The sequence below is a fragment of the Conger conger genome, chromosome 14, assembly GCF_963514075.1.
Source record: "Conger conger chromosome 14, fConCon1.1, whole genome shotgun sequence".
NCBI lineage: Eukaryota > Metazoa > Chordata > Actinopteri > Anguilliformes > Congridae > Conger > Conger conger.
Genome location: NC_083773.1, coordinates 33,971,248 through 33,989,533, shown reverse-complemented (window position 1 = coordinate 33,989,533; position 18,286 = coordinate 33,971,248). Strand labels below are relative to the sequence as shown.

At 42.3% G+C, this 18,286-nt stretch overlaps 1 protein-coding gene across 1 annotated transcript; it reads right to left on the bottom strand.

The window, feature by feature from the left end:
* Positions 1 to 2,699: 2,699 nt before the first annotated feature.
* Positions 2,700 to 14,813, bottom strand: sla2a (Src like adaptor 2a). Its single transcript, XM_061218620.1, has 8 exons — positions 14,492 to 14,813; positions 8,636 to 8,753; positions 7,870 to 7,969; positions 7,029 to 7,115; positions 6,366 to 6,469; positions 5,734 to 5,883; positions 4,441 to 4,573; positions 2,700 to 3,992 (listed from the first exon to the last, which is right to left on the bottom strand). The coding sequence occupies exons 2-8, from the start codon at positions 8,712 to 8,714 to the stop codon at positions 3,854 to 3,856; spliced, it is 792 nt and encodes a 263-aa protein (XP_061074604.1). The 5' UTR covers positions 8,715 to 8,753; positions 14,492 to 14,813; the 3' UTR covers positions 2,700 to 3,853.
* Positions 14,814 to 18,286: the final 3,473 nt, after the last annotated feature.

Below are 18,286 nucleotides of genomic sequence, written 5' to 3'. Positions count from 1 at the left end.
TATAATGTACACACCCATGCACAAGTAAGGACAAAAATACTACCAACAACCCTCATCCAGATTATTGCTCTCATCCAGGAGTGTATTAAAATACTGTTTGCTCAAAAACGGCAAACCTCACTCATGAAATAAGAACATGATTTGTGAACTATTGCCCAGGATGGACAGGCAGCCTTTAGGGGAGGGGGTTCAGGGATGATCCCCCAGGGATGAACACAAAGACAAGTGTCTGTCTCTTACTCTCGGGAACACCAGAAAGCACAGGGGCAGCCTACATTAGCCTTTCCTGTTAACAGCAAACAGCAGGCACCCTCAGCGGTATATGTACTGTACAATACGCAGGGATATACAGTACAAGTAAATGCAAAACTGTTGGGACAGTGACACAATTTTTGTTGTTTGTACTCCAGCATGTTGGATTTGAAATTAAACAATGGAAAAGAGGTAAAAGTCCAGACTGGCAGCTCTAATTTGATGGCATTTACATCCATATCCGGTAGGAATTATAGTCCTTTTTAAAGCATAGCCCCCCCCCCCAACTTAAGATGGCTGCAGTACAGGCCTGGCAGAGCATCACCAGGGAAGATTCCCTGTATCTGGTGACACTATGGGTCACAAGCAACAGGCAGCAAATGCAAAGGACTTGCAACCAAGGACAAAAAGGCAACTTTATTTATGATGACATAAATTTATCCAGTTACCTTTGGCCCTCTATAATGGGACTATGTATAAAATGGGCTGTAATTCCTACATGCATCGCTGGATATAGATGTAAATAAATACCCTTAAATCCTAAAACGGCAGACTGCACTTTAACCTGATATTCATTGTTTCATTTCAAATCCAATGTGCTGGATTACATTGCTAAAACAACAAGAACTGTGTCACTGTCCATAAGCATTGCACTGTGTGTCATGAGCCTTTTGTCGTTCTCACAGAAGTCAGGTGCTCATAACACATTGCGTAACACATGCAATGTATGCATTTTGATGCAAATATAGTACATAAGTACTCACCTAAGCATATTCACATATACATAAACACAAATACGTGCGCACACACACACACTCATGGTACAGTAGTTCTCCAGTGTCAAATTTAGTTATAACATACAGTATGAAGGACATATATATAAATGAATCATTTTTAAACAGTGGTACTTCTCTTGGGCAAATCAAATCTGTATGGCCCTTGTGGGTTGCTTCAATCCTCCAAAGCCTGCTTCAGAAAGACTGCTCATGGTCCACTGTGGCATTTTTGCCATCTAGTAACACAGGGTTCTGTTGCTATTTCTAAAGTGCCTCTTTCTGTCTATCTTTCAGATGAAGGCAGGGGTGTGTAAGCAGGTCTTCATTCAGTTACATTGGCAGAGTTAGCTAATTAACTCTACACACCAATACTGGTTCACTTTCAAATTACCTCACTGGAAAATATTAAATGTACAATCTATCACCCAAGAGTTCAGTTTACTCAAATGGTCTGAGAAAACCAATTGTCTTCAACTATTAAAATACTGTAGGGCAACTCAAATCCAAGCATTCACTGATTTTTAAGTCTATTTACTATTTTCAATTCAGTTACAATGATCCATTTTTTTAATTGAGACAATTCAATTCATTTAGTAAGATTACATTTAGGTTTTTTACTGGTGCGATCAAGAATTCAGGTGAGATTCACAAGTGCATCAGAAGATAAAGCCAAAATGTTGCATCCGTCACTTTACTAAACAGTTTAACTGAATATTTAACAGCAAAAGTTATCGAAAATGTTACTTCCCTCCTTGCCTAACCAGCACTACAAAGGATGTAAATGAAACAACACAGAACATTTAGCTAAAACAACTTGGCTTATGCATGAAGGGATTTTTTTGACTTGGGGTTTTACCTTGCTGTAGCTTTGGAGGGGGGGGGGTGGGGGTTGTTGGTGTTTTCTGTGACTGGTGTGTTACCATAGTGACTCCAGCAGATGCAGGTGTAACGTGTGCAGAATTCTAAGAATCTACGCTTTGTTCAACAGTTACTCGCACATTGTCGCCCCACACACCACATGTGTGTCATTCTGAACTGTGCATTTCTGAATAGGGTGTTCACTAGTATTTTGGTGGTGGTTATAAAGAGTGCTAGTGAATTCCCTCCCACACCCTTTTCTATTGGAAATATTCAGAAAAATATAAATAATAATTTATTATTATAATAATAATCATGTATTATGAGTATCAATTCATCAATTTAAATTGCTGTTATGTGTGAAGCTTTTTAGTTTGATTATTAATATTGTAGAAAAATATTTCTATTTTTGGCATCCAACATAGGGCTGAACATGTCCAATTTCCATCTTAATTTGGATTGTCCAATTATCTGCAAAAGCAGCTGCTTTCATGCAGGAACCCGACTGCTGATTCCCGACTGCTGAGTAGATCCATGCAGTGTCACCAGCCGGGATCGGCAGACAGCGATGAAATACAGACCCCTACCCGAATGAACCATACCTGGGCGACACAATCCCCAATTGTGCATCGCTCTGTGAGGTAACCAGCTGTAGTCTGGATTAGATCTGAGATCATGAGGCTTAAACGAATTAGCCACCCAGCATCCCACATGTGTGAAGGTTTGAGCATTCCACCAGTCAACCGCTTATATCACTGGAATGCCAAGCACGGCGGTCCTATCTTGGGGAAATAATTTACTGGCAACAACAAATTATGTAACTGTCATTTATTAGCAGATCTCCCAGTCATAAGATACATGTGGCTTGAGGCCAGACTATGTACTTTTCAGATGAATTAACCAAGGAGTGAGAAAGTCATTTCAAAACTGCCCCTAGCTGTTATCTTCCAGTACTACTTGTAATAACCCAAGTAAAACTGATAGGCCCTAGTTCTAATCATCTCTGTACTGCTGTACTGTCTTTGTGGTACTGTTAGAGCACTTGAAATTGTACTTCCCTCTAGGGTCTTTCAGCGCACTTATCTCTGGTTATGGGTATGCACTTTGTTTTAGTCATTTGGAGAAGTTTGTTGTATGTCGCTCTGGATATGAGCGTCTGCCAAATGGCAATAATGTAATGTAATGTAAAACCAGCAGAATGGGGCACAATTCTGTCCGTCCTGCAGTCTTGCTCCATCCAACTGCTCTAAGGCCACAAAGCAGCGTTGTGCCACGCAAACATTTTAAACCAAGAAACAGAGGGAGAATGATTAAACCTGATGGCTGATACCTTCAGCGTGGTTCACCCACTTGACAAATAAACATCTTTCCATTGGCCAACATTACACCAGAGCTGAGATATGAGAGTGCTTTGCGGCCAGAGTAAACTGTTTTAAAGTCTCTGTCCCTTGCTTGCATTGGGCACATTCTCAGCAAGGCTGCACAACGCACCAGGCCCCAGTCAGTCGCCGTGGTCCCCAGGAGACGAAAGCCAGAGATGTGGAGATTAAATCACTCCCACTCGCTTAACTGACCACCAGCACAGGCCTTCTGTCCTTCTCAGGGTCCCAGAATGATCCTGGGGCATGCAGGAATCTTCCGGGCCTTTCCATGTGGGAACGTTCCCTCACGCTCTTATTGTCTGTTTCACTGGGGCGGCGGGCGTGTGCCTAGGGTCAGACCAGACTTCTGTCAGTGGAGTCTGAGCATGGGGCAGTTACAAACGCCTGGCCTTGCAGGAGCTGGGATAAGGAGCACGGAGTCAATGCAAAGGCTTGGTGCAGTATGGAGTCGAGCACAGAGTGACCCCACCAAGCCCTACCATGCCCTGGAAGGTTCTGGAAGCACAGCGGCCGCAGTGACAGACGCTCAGCCTCCAGCCCGGCTTTTCTGCCCTCTCCACGTCCCCTAAGAACTCCTCTCCCTCCTCAGTCTGTGTACTGCATCCCACAGTCCTCGCAGCTGGGGTTCTCCGTCATGAACATGTAGGAGCTGATGGCCTCACGCAGCCCCTCACTGACCAGAGACTCCGCTGCATCCTCTGAGTCTCTGCTGAACAGCATGGTGCTGCAGACGGACACACGGACGCACAGAGGGCCCGGAACACAGAGGTAAGTGGACAGACAGACAGACAAACAGACCAACAGTCAGAAACGCTGTGATCAAACATTTTTCATAGCGCAGTTTTTCATTGGTTCGAATTTAGAATTAATTACTGAATATCTGTTTCATATTATTTCTGAAATTTTGTTTTATCTAACAAAATGCAGTGATTCTATTTTAGTACATGCAAAAAAAAGAGATTATGTTAAAAAGGGGAAATGAAGAAAACTGTCTGAAATGCCTGCTCTAGAGTATACAACACATGATACACCTCAGCTGGACAGAAAATGTGTGCTACAGACTGACAGACTGTGAATGTACAGACATAAGAGGATGGACGGAGAGCCAAACAGGCATACTAACATGCAGATATGTATGAACTGTGCAGACAGAGCCAAAGCAAGCGTCTCACCTGTCCACATCCTTCCAGTTGAGGGTGGGCTTCCTGATGGTCATGGGTGGGGGGCCTGTTACCACGGGAACATTGTTAGAGCCCTGGATGAAGCAGGGCTCCCTCAGCAGGCAGCAGAGCCCGTCCGCCATTTCTGAAGGACCAACAAATGGAGAGGATATCAGCATAGGGTACAGACACACTGCAGGGTACATACAGTACAGACACACTGCATGGTGCATACAGTACATCCACACTGCAGGGTACAGACACACTGCAGGGTACATACAATGCAGACACTGTAGGGTACAGACACACTGCAGGGTGCATACAGTACAGACACACTGCAGGGTACATACAGCACAGACACACTGCAGGGTACATACAGCACAGACACACTGCAGGGTACATACAGCACAGCCACACTGCAGGGTGCATACAGTACAGACACACTGCAGGGTACAGACACACTGCAGGGTACATACAGCACAGACACACTGCAGGGTACAGACACACTGCAGGGTACATACAATGCAGACACTGTAGGGTACAGACACACTGCAGGGTGCATACAGTACAGACACACTGCAGGGTGCATACAGTACAGACACACTGCAGGGTACATACAGTACAGACACACTGCAGGGTACATACAGTACAGACACACTGCAGGGTACATACAGCACAGACACACTGCAGGGTGCATACAGTACAGACACACTGCAGGGTACAGACACACTGCAGGGTACATACAGCACAGACACACTGCAGGGTACAGACACACTGCAGGGTACATACAATGCAGACACTGTAGGGTACAGACACACTGCAGGGTGCATACAGTACAGACACACTGCAGGGTACATACAGCACAGACACACTGCAGGGTACATACAGCACAGACACACTGCAGGGTACATACAGCACAGACACACTGCAGGGTACACACAGTATAGACTACACTGTATGGTACATATGGATATGTTCGGTACTATGTTTAATTATTTTTCAACATTAAGCAGTCAGCCTTTTCCAGATTGACTTACACAGAATATATGTTTTATACACACAATCCATGTACACGGGACATTTTACTAATGCAGCAGGTTAACTTAAGTACTTTGCTTACGGAACAACAACAGGGCCCCAGTTGGGAATTAAACTGGCATCCTCTCTCTGACAAGCTCATTAATTATTATACTACACTGCCACATATATGCAAATTGTTAACACTGAAGTGTGAGCCTAATTGTACCCTGAAGTATGTCTGAATGTACCCTAAAAAGCATCTGAATGCCCCCTAAAGGCGCTCACCGGAATAGTGCTCGACCAGCTGGGTGAGTGAGGGGAACGTGATGCCTGGGGAGATGTAGAACCAGTTGTTCTGCAGACGATGGATACGGTAGTGTTTCACAGACTGGCAGGATGAGCTGGTATTCCTTCGCACAGACAGAGAGTAGGCCCCTGCAAACACAACCACGGTTTGTTTACAGATGTGTATACTCATCTTCATAAAATGTAGTCATATATTCAAGTTTCGATTTCAAGTTTTATTTATTTATTTATTTATTTTTCATTGCATTCAGTTTGAGCTTAAGAAAGAAAGCTTCAAATTCAGGCATCAAACATAAAATCTTTTGATGATAGTGTCTGATATGCACAACACATGACTACATACAGAACATGCACATAACCTGAACCTATCATCTTAACAAAGTCAGCATTTGTACCTTCATCTCCGACCCTATCTCTCTCATGATCTCTCTTTCTTCCTGTGGTTTCTGTTTCACATGTAAAGCCAGTACAAAAGCACTTCAGTACTTCAGTACAAGAATATGTCTGCCTTTCAATGTTTCTAGTAATGTCCGTGTGTGCACTGGTGTATGAATTTTAAAGAGAGTTCTTCTTACTGTATGTCTGTTCTTGCATGTGTAGCGTAAACTCACCGCTGCGTGTCTGGCTCTCCCGGATCAAGAAGGAGCCTGCCTGGTTGTGTGGCAGTAGCAGCAACTCCTCTGCCTTTTCCCGGCTAACACCTTCAAACAGCCAGCTGGAAACAGAGACAAGCTAATGCTAACACCTTCAAACAGCCAGCTAGAGACAGAGACAAGCTAATGCTAACACTCTCACACAGTCACCTGGAGACAGAGACAAGCTGATGCTAACACCCTCACACAGTCACCTGGAGACAGAGACATGCTAATGCTAACACCCTCACACAGTCACCTGGAGACAGAGACAGGCTAATGCTAACACCCTCACACAGACACCTGGAGACAGAGACAGGCTAATGCTAACACCCTCACACAGACACCTGGAGACAGAGACAGGCTAATGCTAACACCCTCACACAGACACCTGGAGACAAAGACAGGCTAATGCTAACACCCTCACACAGACACCTGGAGACAGAGACAGGCTAATGCTAACACCCTCACACAGACACCTGGAGACAGAGACAGGCTAATGCTAACACCCTCACACAGACACCTGGAGACAGACAGGCTAATGCTAACACCCTCACACAGACACCTGGAGACAGACAGGCTAATGCTAACACCCTCACACAGACACCTGGAGACAGAGACAGGCTACTATTGCAGACTTACCTGTGGAACACCTTTGCCGTATAATTGCTGGGCATGTAGCTCTCTCTGCCTGTTGCCGTGGAGCTTACTTTCCACCAATCACCTTCACTATAGACAGACAGTAAGACAAAACAAATTGAACGAACAGCACGTCTGAAGACCTGGATATTATAATTTTTTATTCATCATTATTATTATTATTATTATTATTATTATTATTATTATGTTTTGTCATTTGGCAGACTCTTTTAATCCAAAGTGATTTACAAGTGCATAGATTCTTCCACAGGTTATCATTTATGTGATTTCATGAAGAATTTATGACGACATTTACAATGTAGATGCATTTATCTTTGAGAAAAGTTACATTTTCAGAAATGTAACTGGTATCCCCACCAGACCTGTGTCAAATGCCCAATAAATATTTTCTCTACTTTAATGTGTGTATTTAAACCGATTGTTATGTATAGATTTATTTTCTCTCCATAGTTGACAAATTATATTAGGATTTTTTTATGCATTGTTCACCCCCCCCCCCCCTTAATAAATAAGCATTATACATGGCTAGAGTTGTGGAAATTACCACCCCAATAAATGTGTACATTTAAAATATATATGACCTTACTTTCAGTGTTTTAGATATTTACATTAAATTGCCAGTACTGTACAGAAATCTTTGTGCCCAAAGAGTTTTTTTTTTCAATTAAAGTACTATATAGAATGCACATATCCAGAAAGACTTCCAATCATGAGATGGTATAGTATTATATATTATATAGCATTATACTGTGTATTATATATAAAATATGTTATTTTTCCACAGTTGTGTGCAGGAGCTGTGAGTGACAATGGCCTGTCTTACTCTGACAGGACGTTCAGTCTCTCTCCCACCCGGATACTGCAATCAGCAGGTCCTCCAGCAGGGTAGCTGTACAGAGCCACCACCACATACCTGTGGATATCTGAGAAGAAGAAAGGAGGAGTTGAGAGGCTGTTACAACCCAGCATAGAGACTGCGCTTGTCACTCAAAAACAAAAACGCAGCAGCAAGGCTGTTATAACCCAGCACAGAGACAGCAAGGAAAATAACCATTTAGCATGACTAATCACATGGGGGAAAAAGTGGGCAATTCTGTAGAAATGCTTAGGAGTAAACTGCTGTGTTTTTCCTCTGTGATTAAAACAAAGAGTCACTGTCATCCCTCTGTGGTTTCTCAGGGTGAGGTGTAGGCAGCGTGCAGAGAGCTGTGAACAGCTGCTGGGCTCAGGGCTGGCAGTGCCTACAGTCTTTGTTGTAGGCTGCATTCTTGACATTTTGAGAAGATTTGTGTTCTTTGACACACAGGAACCACAAGACAAAGGTAGGGCCTTGAGAGGACAAATAGGGGTTTGCTACTCTGACAGAGGAGCAGCCATAAAACACTCTTTATAGTTGAAAGTAGTGTTTTATAATATATTCATACACAGCGGTTACACGGTACCTAACAGTACCTACTACTAAACAATCAAGTTCTCAGGTACTAGTGCCACTTAATGTAAACTAGGAATTATTCTGTCAGTCAAAGGCCAAAGCAGAAGTTGGGTCTCAATTAGGATCAGACCTTGGCTCAGTATAGGTCAGTACTCACCCATAGATGGGGCCTGAGGAGTGGCCTCTTCGGTCACTGCGATGGTATCTCGTCTTCCTTTGCTAGGACGACTCCCCATATCAGCCTGCAGCTCTGTGAGACGGGCTGGGTCTGCGCTCTGAAAGAGGCCATGGGTGAACATGTCAATTACCACGAAACAAAAACAACATAGGTTGAAATGAGGTTCCACTTTATTAGGAACACCTACTTATTCATGCAATTATCTAATCAGCCAACTGTGTGGCAGCAGTAAAATGCATAAAATCATGCAGATGCGGGTCAGGAGCTACAGTTAGTGGCCACATGAACCATCAGAATGGGGAAAACTATGATCTAAGTGACTTTGACCTTGGTGCCAGACAGGGTGGTTTGAGTATCTCAGAAACTGTTGATCTTCACACACAACAGTCTCTAGATTTTGCAGAGAGTGGTGAGGGAAAACAAAAAACATCCAGTGAGCAGCAGTTCTGTGGGCAGAAACGCCTTTCTAATGAGAGAGGTCAGAAAAGGGTCAGACTGGTCAAAGCTGACAGAAAGGTGACAGTAACACAAATAACCACACATTACAACAGTGGTATGCAGAAGAGCATCTCTGAACACACAACACTTTAAACCTCTTAAGTGGATAGGCTACAGCAGCAGAAGACTTAATAAGTCTAGAAATTAATCTAATAAATACCTAATAAAGCACTCACTGTATACTTCCTGATTTCCCACTGAAGATACTCTCTAGACTGTACGTTCATATTATTATATTTTATTAATTTATTTTTGGTAACTTTTGGTAATTTAAATGTATTAAGGAGTAAGATGTTGAAGATGCTGAACATTGTGGATATTACTGTGCACACACTGTATATATTGTGTAAAACTTAAAGCAGAAGGATTTCCTACACCTCAGAGTTGTTCAAACCGTAAACACTTGTCCCTTCAGCCATTTTGTTTTCAGCTCATGTGAGTCGGGAGCTATGACATCACACACACTCACAAACACAAGCAGCCTACTTGTCCAGAGTTCACATTAGTCAGTTCAGATCTTACGGCTGTAACAAGGGGTGTCAGGAGATTCTGAGGTACATGTGTCACATGCGCTGTTACTGTAACAGCCGCTTGGACGTGTCAGCAAACCAGCGAACAGAAGTACGTCACCACATTGCCCCAACTCCACCTCCCACCACCTCTGTAGCACAGGCCTGGTCTGACTCTCAGCTTTGCTTTGGGACACAAGATGGAGGAAGCACAGAAATGACTTCTTCACGAAAAGCCCTGTTTTCCAACCGCACATGTTCATTACAATCGTGTGGTTTTGTGAGCGAGGAGGGTGAGAGAAGACAATGAGAGCAGAAATTACCCCTCAGGCTAGTCCAAGCCAGGTAACTTCCCTAAACAGCATATTTCTCAAAAAAGAACAAAAGAATGAGAAGGTAGCTTTGAAAATGTGTTGCAACAATTTAACTCACTACAAGACATTCATTGGAAGAAGGTAACCTCTGGTGCCTTTCTGCTTCCCTGTAACACCATTGCACAGGGCAAAAACCACCATGTATTTTTTTATTAATTTGTATATTATCATTATTAGTGGGGCGATGTTGGCTCAGGCGGTAAGAGCAGGAGTCTGGTAGTCGAAGGGCCACCGGTTCAATTCCGAAGTGTCCCTGAGCAATACACCTAACCCCCAATCACACCTGTTGAGCAGGTTGGTATCTTGCATGGCTAATCGCCTTCGGTGTGTGTGAATAAGAAGCATTGTACAGTGCTATATAAATGCCAACCATTGACCATTTAGTGGTTGTAAAATGCTGCAACTGTGGCGAAACTGGCCCAGGTGTTTTGTGCTTTATATAACAGCTGGGATATGATGACATTCTTCAAACAAATAAATTTAAAAATAAATAAAAGCATTAATAAATAACAAAAAGCATTACTTTGGGGTTGCCCATATAGCATTAGTGGAATGTTTTGTAATCTGATGGAAAATAACTGTTGTTGTTGTCTTCAAATGGTAAGAGTTATAAACATAACTGCTGTAATGTATATCAAGACAAAAACTGCTTCGGACACAATTTTCCCCAAAGTCCTATTAGACACAGGACTGGACTGCACCATACTGTAAGAGCAGTCATCTGGAAGTCGGAGGGTTTCCAGTTCGATCCCGCCCTGGGTGTGTCGAAGTGTCCTTGAGTAAGACACCTAACCCCTAATTGGATAAAGACGCTATATACAGTAAATGCAGACATTTAGACATTAACATTTACTGTCTTTTACATATATACTGTCATATTATTATAATCATTTGCGGTTGTTGACATTCATGAGCATTAAATAGTATTACATACAGTAAATCCTCAAATTGTGTCCGGGATTCTATTTGAATCCGGGCCTCGGATAATAGCCGGGGGCGTGGTCGATTCGGACAAATAAAGGCCGGCCCCCAAATACAAGCCGGGGTAATATTGCCTACAAGTAGGGCTATCAGTCCGTGAGCACTAGAAGACATTGTTTCGATTTAACTCAATTAAATAAAAAAGCTCTTCTTAATATTTTATATTGTTGGTTGGTTTAATACTGTTGCCAATGAAAAGTCGTTGTCCTACACCATGGGTCTCCAACACCATGGGTCTCCAACACGTTGCTCTCAAGCTACCAGTCGCTTGCCGCCCCCTTCTAAGTAGCTTCCCAAAGGCTGAAGCAGTATACATTTAAACACAATTGTTGCCGCTAGGCATTCCAGCCTACGAATTTAATAAAAAGTAAATCAGGCAAAATTAAAAATTAACTAAATTTAGGCTACTTGGCTACGCAATATGGTTTCCATGTATTTACAGCACAGCGCACGTTCAATGAATGAATGAAAGCGGCTTCCTTGGCTCGCAATAAACAGACGGGTGGAAATCCCGACACTCTTTCAACTACATAAAACCTAACAGTGAACCATGAAATACCCCCCAGATTTCAGTGCCCATCAGTCCCAACATTTAGCAATAGAATCAAACAGTCCAAATGTAAATTAAATCCCAAACCAAAGCGAAAATCTTTTGATAGCCTACCGGTATGCTGCTCCAAATGAAACGCATGTCTCACAATAAAACGCACTTAAGGAAAAAAAGATCCTTAACTTGTTGTTATCTACGCTAATTTGTTATTGTTCATGAAGCGTGTCTGGCAAGTTGTTATTTTATGGATTCTGGACTTGCATGTGATTTATTGTGTTTGAGAATATTTGCAATAAACTAAGTCTGTTAAGACTGACACTATGACTTACCAAACGGTGTTCCTGATTAGCCTACACTAATTGATTTCTGAACGGTTACAGGAAGTGTTGAACAGTGTTGGCCCACTTTAATTGTAGCCTTTTACTTTATTTCTAAGAATAAAATTCTACAACAGAAGCCTAATAAGAAATAAAGGCCTGCCTTGAATACAAGCCTGCCCCGAATAAAGGCCTGTGCTTTGTGCAGCCTAAGTAAATAAAAGACCCCGGACACAATTTGAGGATTTACGGTATACTTGTTTTCCTGGTTGGAAAATAATAATATATTAGTGACAACGGATGCATTGAGAAATGCTACCATGACAAAAGCTGTTGTTGGATGTCAGCAATATAACATGATCCTGTCCAGAGAATAAAGGCTTTTTAATCCATGTGCCTTGGAATTGATTTAATTAACCTTTTCACCTCTGTTTCCAAAGAGCAATGGTTCTTTACATCAGTGTACTTGACTACTGTCTGGGCATATTTTACAAACATTTATTTTCTAAATATATTTTAAAATGATTATTTATATGTATTAAATGGTAGGTGTATTAAATGTATAATGTACTGTTGTGATTAAGAAAATAGCAGTACAACATCAGTAACTTGATGAACCACTGTTATTAGTAGTAGTGATATTTCTGCATGGCAAATACTTTACTTGTAGATGTAGTAGAGTAATAGAAAAACAACAGACCCAACCGTCATGACATGCACGCTGCTTGTTCTGAGTAATCCATTAAAAGGGGCAAAATAATAGCAATGTGAAGTTTAATAAGAGAATTCATTCATTCTGTGAAAAAACAGGTGTCATTAATTGTGCTTTATTAAGGAAAAAGGGAAGCAAATGTTTCAGACATTGTTATAAAATATATTTCCTTCTGAATTGCTAAGCAAAATTGGCCGTTCCAAACATTGTTCGGAGGAACGCCATTTGATTAAAAAGTTGATTCGAGAGGGGGAAATGTATAAAGTGCAGCAAATTATAGGATCTTCAGCTAAAATGATCTCAAATGCTTTAAAATGGCAACAAATACCCGAAACAAGCGGAAGAAAACGAGCAACTACTGTTAAAACGGATCGAAGAATAGAGAAGAATGGCAAAGATTCAGCCATTCAGCTCCAGAAAGATCCAAGCACCTGTAAGTGCCGTTACAGCCAGAAGACGTTTGATTGAGCAAGATGTAGGGATCAGCAAGAAGCCCCCGTAAAGTTGAAAAAAAGGGCAAGTGCAGAATCGGTTAAAATTTGCCATCGATTGGCCCAAAGAGAAATGGCGTGACATTTTGTGGACTGATGAGAGTAAAATTTTTCTTTTCGGGTCTTTTTCTCAAGTGGTCGTCGACAGTACGTCAGATGACCCCCGGGTACTGAATTCAAGCCACAGTACACTGTGAAGACAGTGAAGCATGGTGGCACAAAAATCATGGTATGGGGATGTTATTCATATGCCAGGGATCATAGATCAGTTTGAATACATGAAAATACTTAAAGAGATTACATTGCCGTATGCTGAAAAGGAAATGCCCCTGGAACGGATGTTTCAATAAGACAACGACCGCAAACACATGAGTAAGCGAGCAACATCTTGGTTCCAGACAAAAAGGATTGAGGTAATGGAGTGGCCAGCTCAATCCCCCGACCTCAACCCCATTGAAAACTTGTGGGGTGACATGAAAAATTTAGTTTCTGAAGCAAAACCCACAAATTCACAGTGGAATGTAGTTTGTTCATCCTGGGCTGAAATACCTGTTTCTAGGTGCCAGAAGTTGGCTGACTCAAAAACAATGGTTATGTAAATAAATATTAGTTCAGTAATTTAAAGTGAAGTTAAATCTTGAAAAATGTCTTCAGTTTATACAGTTTGACGAGAGTTTGAATAGAAAAATGTTGACACTGCCATTTTTTTTAACAGATTAATATTACGTTTCTTTGCTTCCTGTAAAAGAATAATGCAGACTTGATCAAATTTGCTAATGCTTTGATTTGGAATTGAATGTGTAATGTTTCCACTACATTTGAAATATTGAACTAAATGTTATTTTAAAATATTTGCACTTTATTCACTTATTTTAACACAACTGTATATATATATATATGTAAAATATAATTATGTTTTAGTGTACATTAAGATGGGACCGTATAACGTACTGGGAATCCTATTCTTACAGGAGGTGTACTCCATCAGCTCTCAGTCCGACCAGAAAGGGCTGGATCATATCACAGAAGTAATAGTATCCAAATTAAATTTAAAGGGATTCTCAACACTAATTACTACTTTAAATGTATGGTCAAAGACTTCCTGTGCTAAAACCCAAAAGTTATTTCGTGAGAAACATTTGCAGCAACAGGAAATCTATGTCGGAACATCATCGGTAAAGAGGTGATTAATCATTCATCAGAAATCTGTATCTGTATTTTAAATGAGAGCGATGGAAAACCTATCATTTTCCAACTGTGCAGCACATTAGGTTTATAACATTTTTGTAAATGCTGTTTCACATCTGTGAATCTAAAGAAGCAAGATCTCATAACACAATGTTTGTATAAGCAATAGACATAACATCCTGGTTTGATAATGCAGAAAAGATTGGTCCACTCACCACATTGCCCTATTGTATCTCCTGTTGGCGTGTTGCTCCTACTTTTGAGTGGGCCTTGTCAGGTAGTGTGGCTCTGGGTGGCTAGCAGGTGGTGGTCTGTAGCGAGTCTTAGATAGATTCTGTCCTTGTGCAGTGATAGAGGAAGGATGCAGAAGGTACAAGCAGCAGGTGTGAATTCACGTCAGCAATGGAGCACAAGTGTGTGTGTGTGTGTGTGGGCCCTGGGTATTTCTGCAGGGTGTCAGATTCTCTGAGCGAAAAGTCAAACACTTTATTGTTCCTGCGCAATGGTTGGTTGCAAGTGCGTGCGTGTGTGTGTGTATGAAAGGGTGTCACAAGACTGAAAAACACTGTGGATGAGGTCTGTGGGTTGATTTTGATACGCACATCTGCCTGTTCAAGCAGCTTCCTGTGACGGAGAGAGAGAGAGAGAGAGAGAGAGAGAGAGAGAGAGAGAGAGAGAAACTTCAAAAATTCACTGAATAAACTAATGGAGAAAGCATGCAAAGCCTTCTATGCCATAAAACAACAGATTCCTGTCGATTTTCCAATTAAAATTTAGCTTAAATTATTTTAAGCTATAATTGAACCAACTGAGTGTGTGTAGGGGGTAAAACACATTATGTTTTTAATGTACACATGCAAGAAATGCGGCATAAAAATTGTCAACCAAAGAACAGATATTTTCATCCAAGTCATCCAGGGCATTCCATGTCAGAAAGAAAAATATCAGAATTGAATTTACAATTACAGTTTAGCTAAGAATATTTTAATCTGGAATTTAACCAATTATTCCATATGGCAGCAAAGTGTGGGGTCTGCTTTCAAAGCAAGATTGTACTCAATGGGACAAACACCCGACTGAAACCCTGCATGCAGAGTTTTGTAAGAACATTCAACATGCACTACGGAAAATGGCAAACAATGCATGGAGGGCAGAATTAGGCCAATATCCATTATTAATAAAAATACAAAAGAGGGCAGTAAGATTTTGGAAACATTAAAAAAAACAGTGACCCCCACTCATAAATACAGAAGAGTCCTGTCAACCAGCTGGTCCAGATGCTCAGTTCACTAACCCCAAGTAACACCATCCAGCCTCAGGACAGCTGTATACCAAATGTACATATTATAATAAACCAAATTATAAAGCAAAATCAAAACAAAAAAAATGACTTAATGGAATATTGAAACACTAGAAAAATTAGAATGCTATCTGGCCCTAAAAAGACAATACACTGTGGCAGATTATCTGACCACAGTGAAAAATTATGAACGCAGGAAAACATTGACAAAGTACAGACTCAGCGAGCATAGCCGAGCAATAGAGACCGGGCGCCACCGGCAGACCTGGCTGCCTCAAGAAGAGAGGCTGTGCTCCCACTGTGACAAAGAGGAAATGGAGACAGAGCTGCACCTGACAAATACAAAGAAATTAGAGAATTTCATTCCAAAATTAAAAATATATATATCAAAACTTCTCAGCCATACCTGAGAGACGGCTGCTTGAGTCATCACGCCTGCCACAGCGAACCTTTCTGCCCATTCTGAGGCAGGCAGAGATGCGTTTGTGACTTTCACACACCACTGACACAACAGCTTCCCCGGTGCCTCCTGGAATCAGGCAACCCCATAGCCCACCCAGGAAAGGCCCTTGACTGGGCTGGACTGAAGGTTGTGTCTCCACCTGTGCCTCCACCACCGCCCGTACGTGAGGATGAAGACAGCCGACCGTTCTGCACGTCCGCAAGGTGGATGAGTCTGATTACCCCACCCCTGGCAAAGGTGTGGAGGGAAAGTCCAGACTGTGGAGTAGCTTTGGGAATTAAAAAACAAACAGTCCTGGAGCACTTGTGACTGCTTCCTCCTCCACCTTCAGCAGGCTGCAGTAAAACCCCGGCAGCCCCTCTGTGTGGAGCCTGGAAATGTCTATCCTGAACAGCTGTCAATCAGAGCCCAATTTCCCCACCTTCCTCAGGGAAAAGAGGGCCCCTGGCCCACCAGCTCAGCTCTGCAGTTTATAGCAGTCTCTTTGCAGCATGAAAGCTGCCACTCTGCTGCAGACATTGTCAACAATCATCCTCCCCAGTACAGAATAGGACTGATCTTTATGTATTATGTCCGTCAAGCTGTCACTGAGCCTATTTGCAATGCCTCTGGATACAATCTTATAAGCGATGCATAATAATGCCACTGGATGCCAGTTCTTTATGTCCTTTAAGTCCCTTTTTTATGATTTTCTGTAAGTATTTGGGCAGCACGGATGGTGCAGTGGGTAGCACTGCCGACTCACAGCAAGGAGGTCCTGGGTTCGAATCCCCATCAGCCGGGGCCTCTCTGTGCGGAGTTTGCATGTTCTCCGTGTCTGCGTGGGTTTCATCCGGGTACTCCGGTTTCCTCCCACAGTCCAAAGACATGCAGGTTAGGCTGATTGGAGAGTCTAAATTGTAGGTATGAGTGTGCAAGTCAATGGTGTGTGCGCCCTGCGATGGACTGGCAATCTGTCCAGGGTGTATTCCTGCCTTTCGCCCAATGTATGCTGGGATAGGCTCCAGCCCCCCTGCGACCCTGTTCAGGATAAGCGAGCTAGGATAATGAATGGATTAATGTATTTGACCAACAAGGCATGATTGCAAAACCAGGCAGCTACTGTAGATGATGCTGCTGGTGCTGCAGCTTAATTAGAGCAACTGAAGTTGAGGTACAAACACCCACTTTTGTTCTGTTCTGACGCACCAAAGTGAAAAGAGTACGTAGGTCTACCATTACACAAGTGGCTTCATTTTGCACCAGGTCACAGGATAATGCATTACGCAGTCATTTTATTGGAGGCTATTTCAACGTCAACGTCATACGAAGAATCAGATGGAAGCGGTAGTCAGCATTAACAGTCTCAGAGGTTTTATTTTTAGAGTGAGCTAAAAATAGCTTGACCATAACAAAACAAAAAAAGTGCTAAGCTGGTCTGGTCCGCTTTTAGAGAGAAACTAAATGTGGCTGGAAACTTGGTGACAGAGATCATACACTTCTTCCTGTAGACATACGACTTTGACTCAGTCCTCTCTCATGTGCATCCTCACCGCGCATTTCACACTTCGCCATGATCAAGGAGAGCACACGCATCACCAAGCATGCTCATTCAGCTGTTTTCATTTTAGACACAAAAGCCTGTACACTCCTATGAAAAACTATGGTCCAGCTCAATGTTGCCTGAATGTACCCCCCCCCCCCCCCCCTTTAAAAACTCCTCAAAACCCCCATCTGTCACTGACTCCCCATACCTTAAAATACTGAATTCCCCACATTTATGGGTAGCCCCCTTCCTCTGGATCAAGGCTCCAGCTCAAGGCATTGTGGGGTACATCCTGGACCCGGAATACAGAAACTTTACAGTAACCTCTCCCCTACAGCAAATTCGCATTGAATGCTTTCCCTTGCACCCAATTTGTACAAGTAGGCTACAGCCACAGTGCGAAAAAAAGAAAGAAACCACTGGCATACTGAGCAACAGACATCAAACAGGTCGACCAAGGAAAACAACAGCAGTTGATGACAGAAACATTGTGAGAGCTGTATAGAAAACCCCCAAAACACCAGTCAGTGACATCACAAACAATCTCCACAGGGCAGGGGTGAAGGTATCTTAATCAATCATTCGAAGAAGACTTTGAGAGCAGCAATATAGGGGCTATACCACAAGACAGAAACCACTCATCGGTAGTAAGAATTGGAAGGCGAATTTGCAAAAAGGTAAAGAGCCACAAAAGTTATAGAACTAAGTTTTATGGACTGATG

Bases quoted from the DNA above. Each gene is read 5' to 3' on its own strand.
- sla2a (XM_061218620.1), bottom strand. From the start codon at position 8,714: ATGGGGAGTCGTCCTAGCAAAGGAAGACGAGATACCATCGCAGTGACC. The intron at 5,884-6,365 runs GTGAGTTTACGC...TTGTGTTTGCAG, and splicing joins GGAGAGCCAGACACGCAGCG to GGGCCTACTCTCTGTCTGTG. The intron at 4,574-5,733 runs GTGAGCGCCTTT...TTGGTCCTTCAG, and splicing joins GCTGGTCGAGCACTATTCCG to AAATGGCGGACGGGCTCTGC.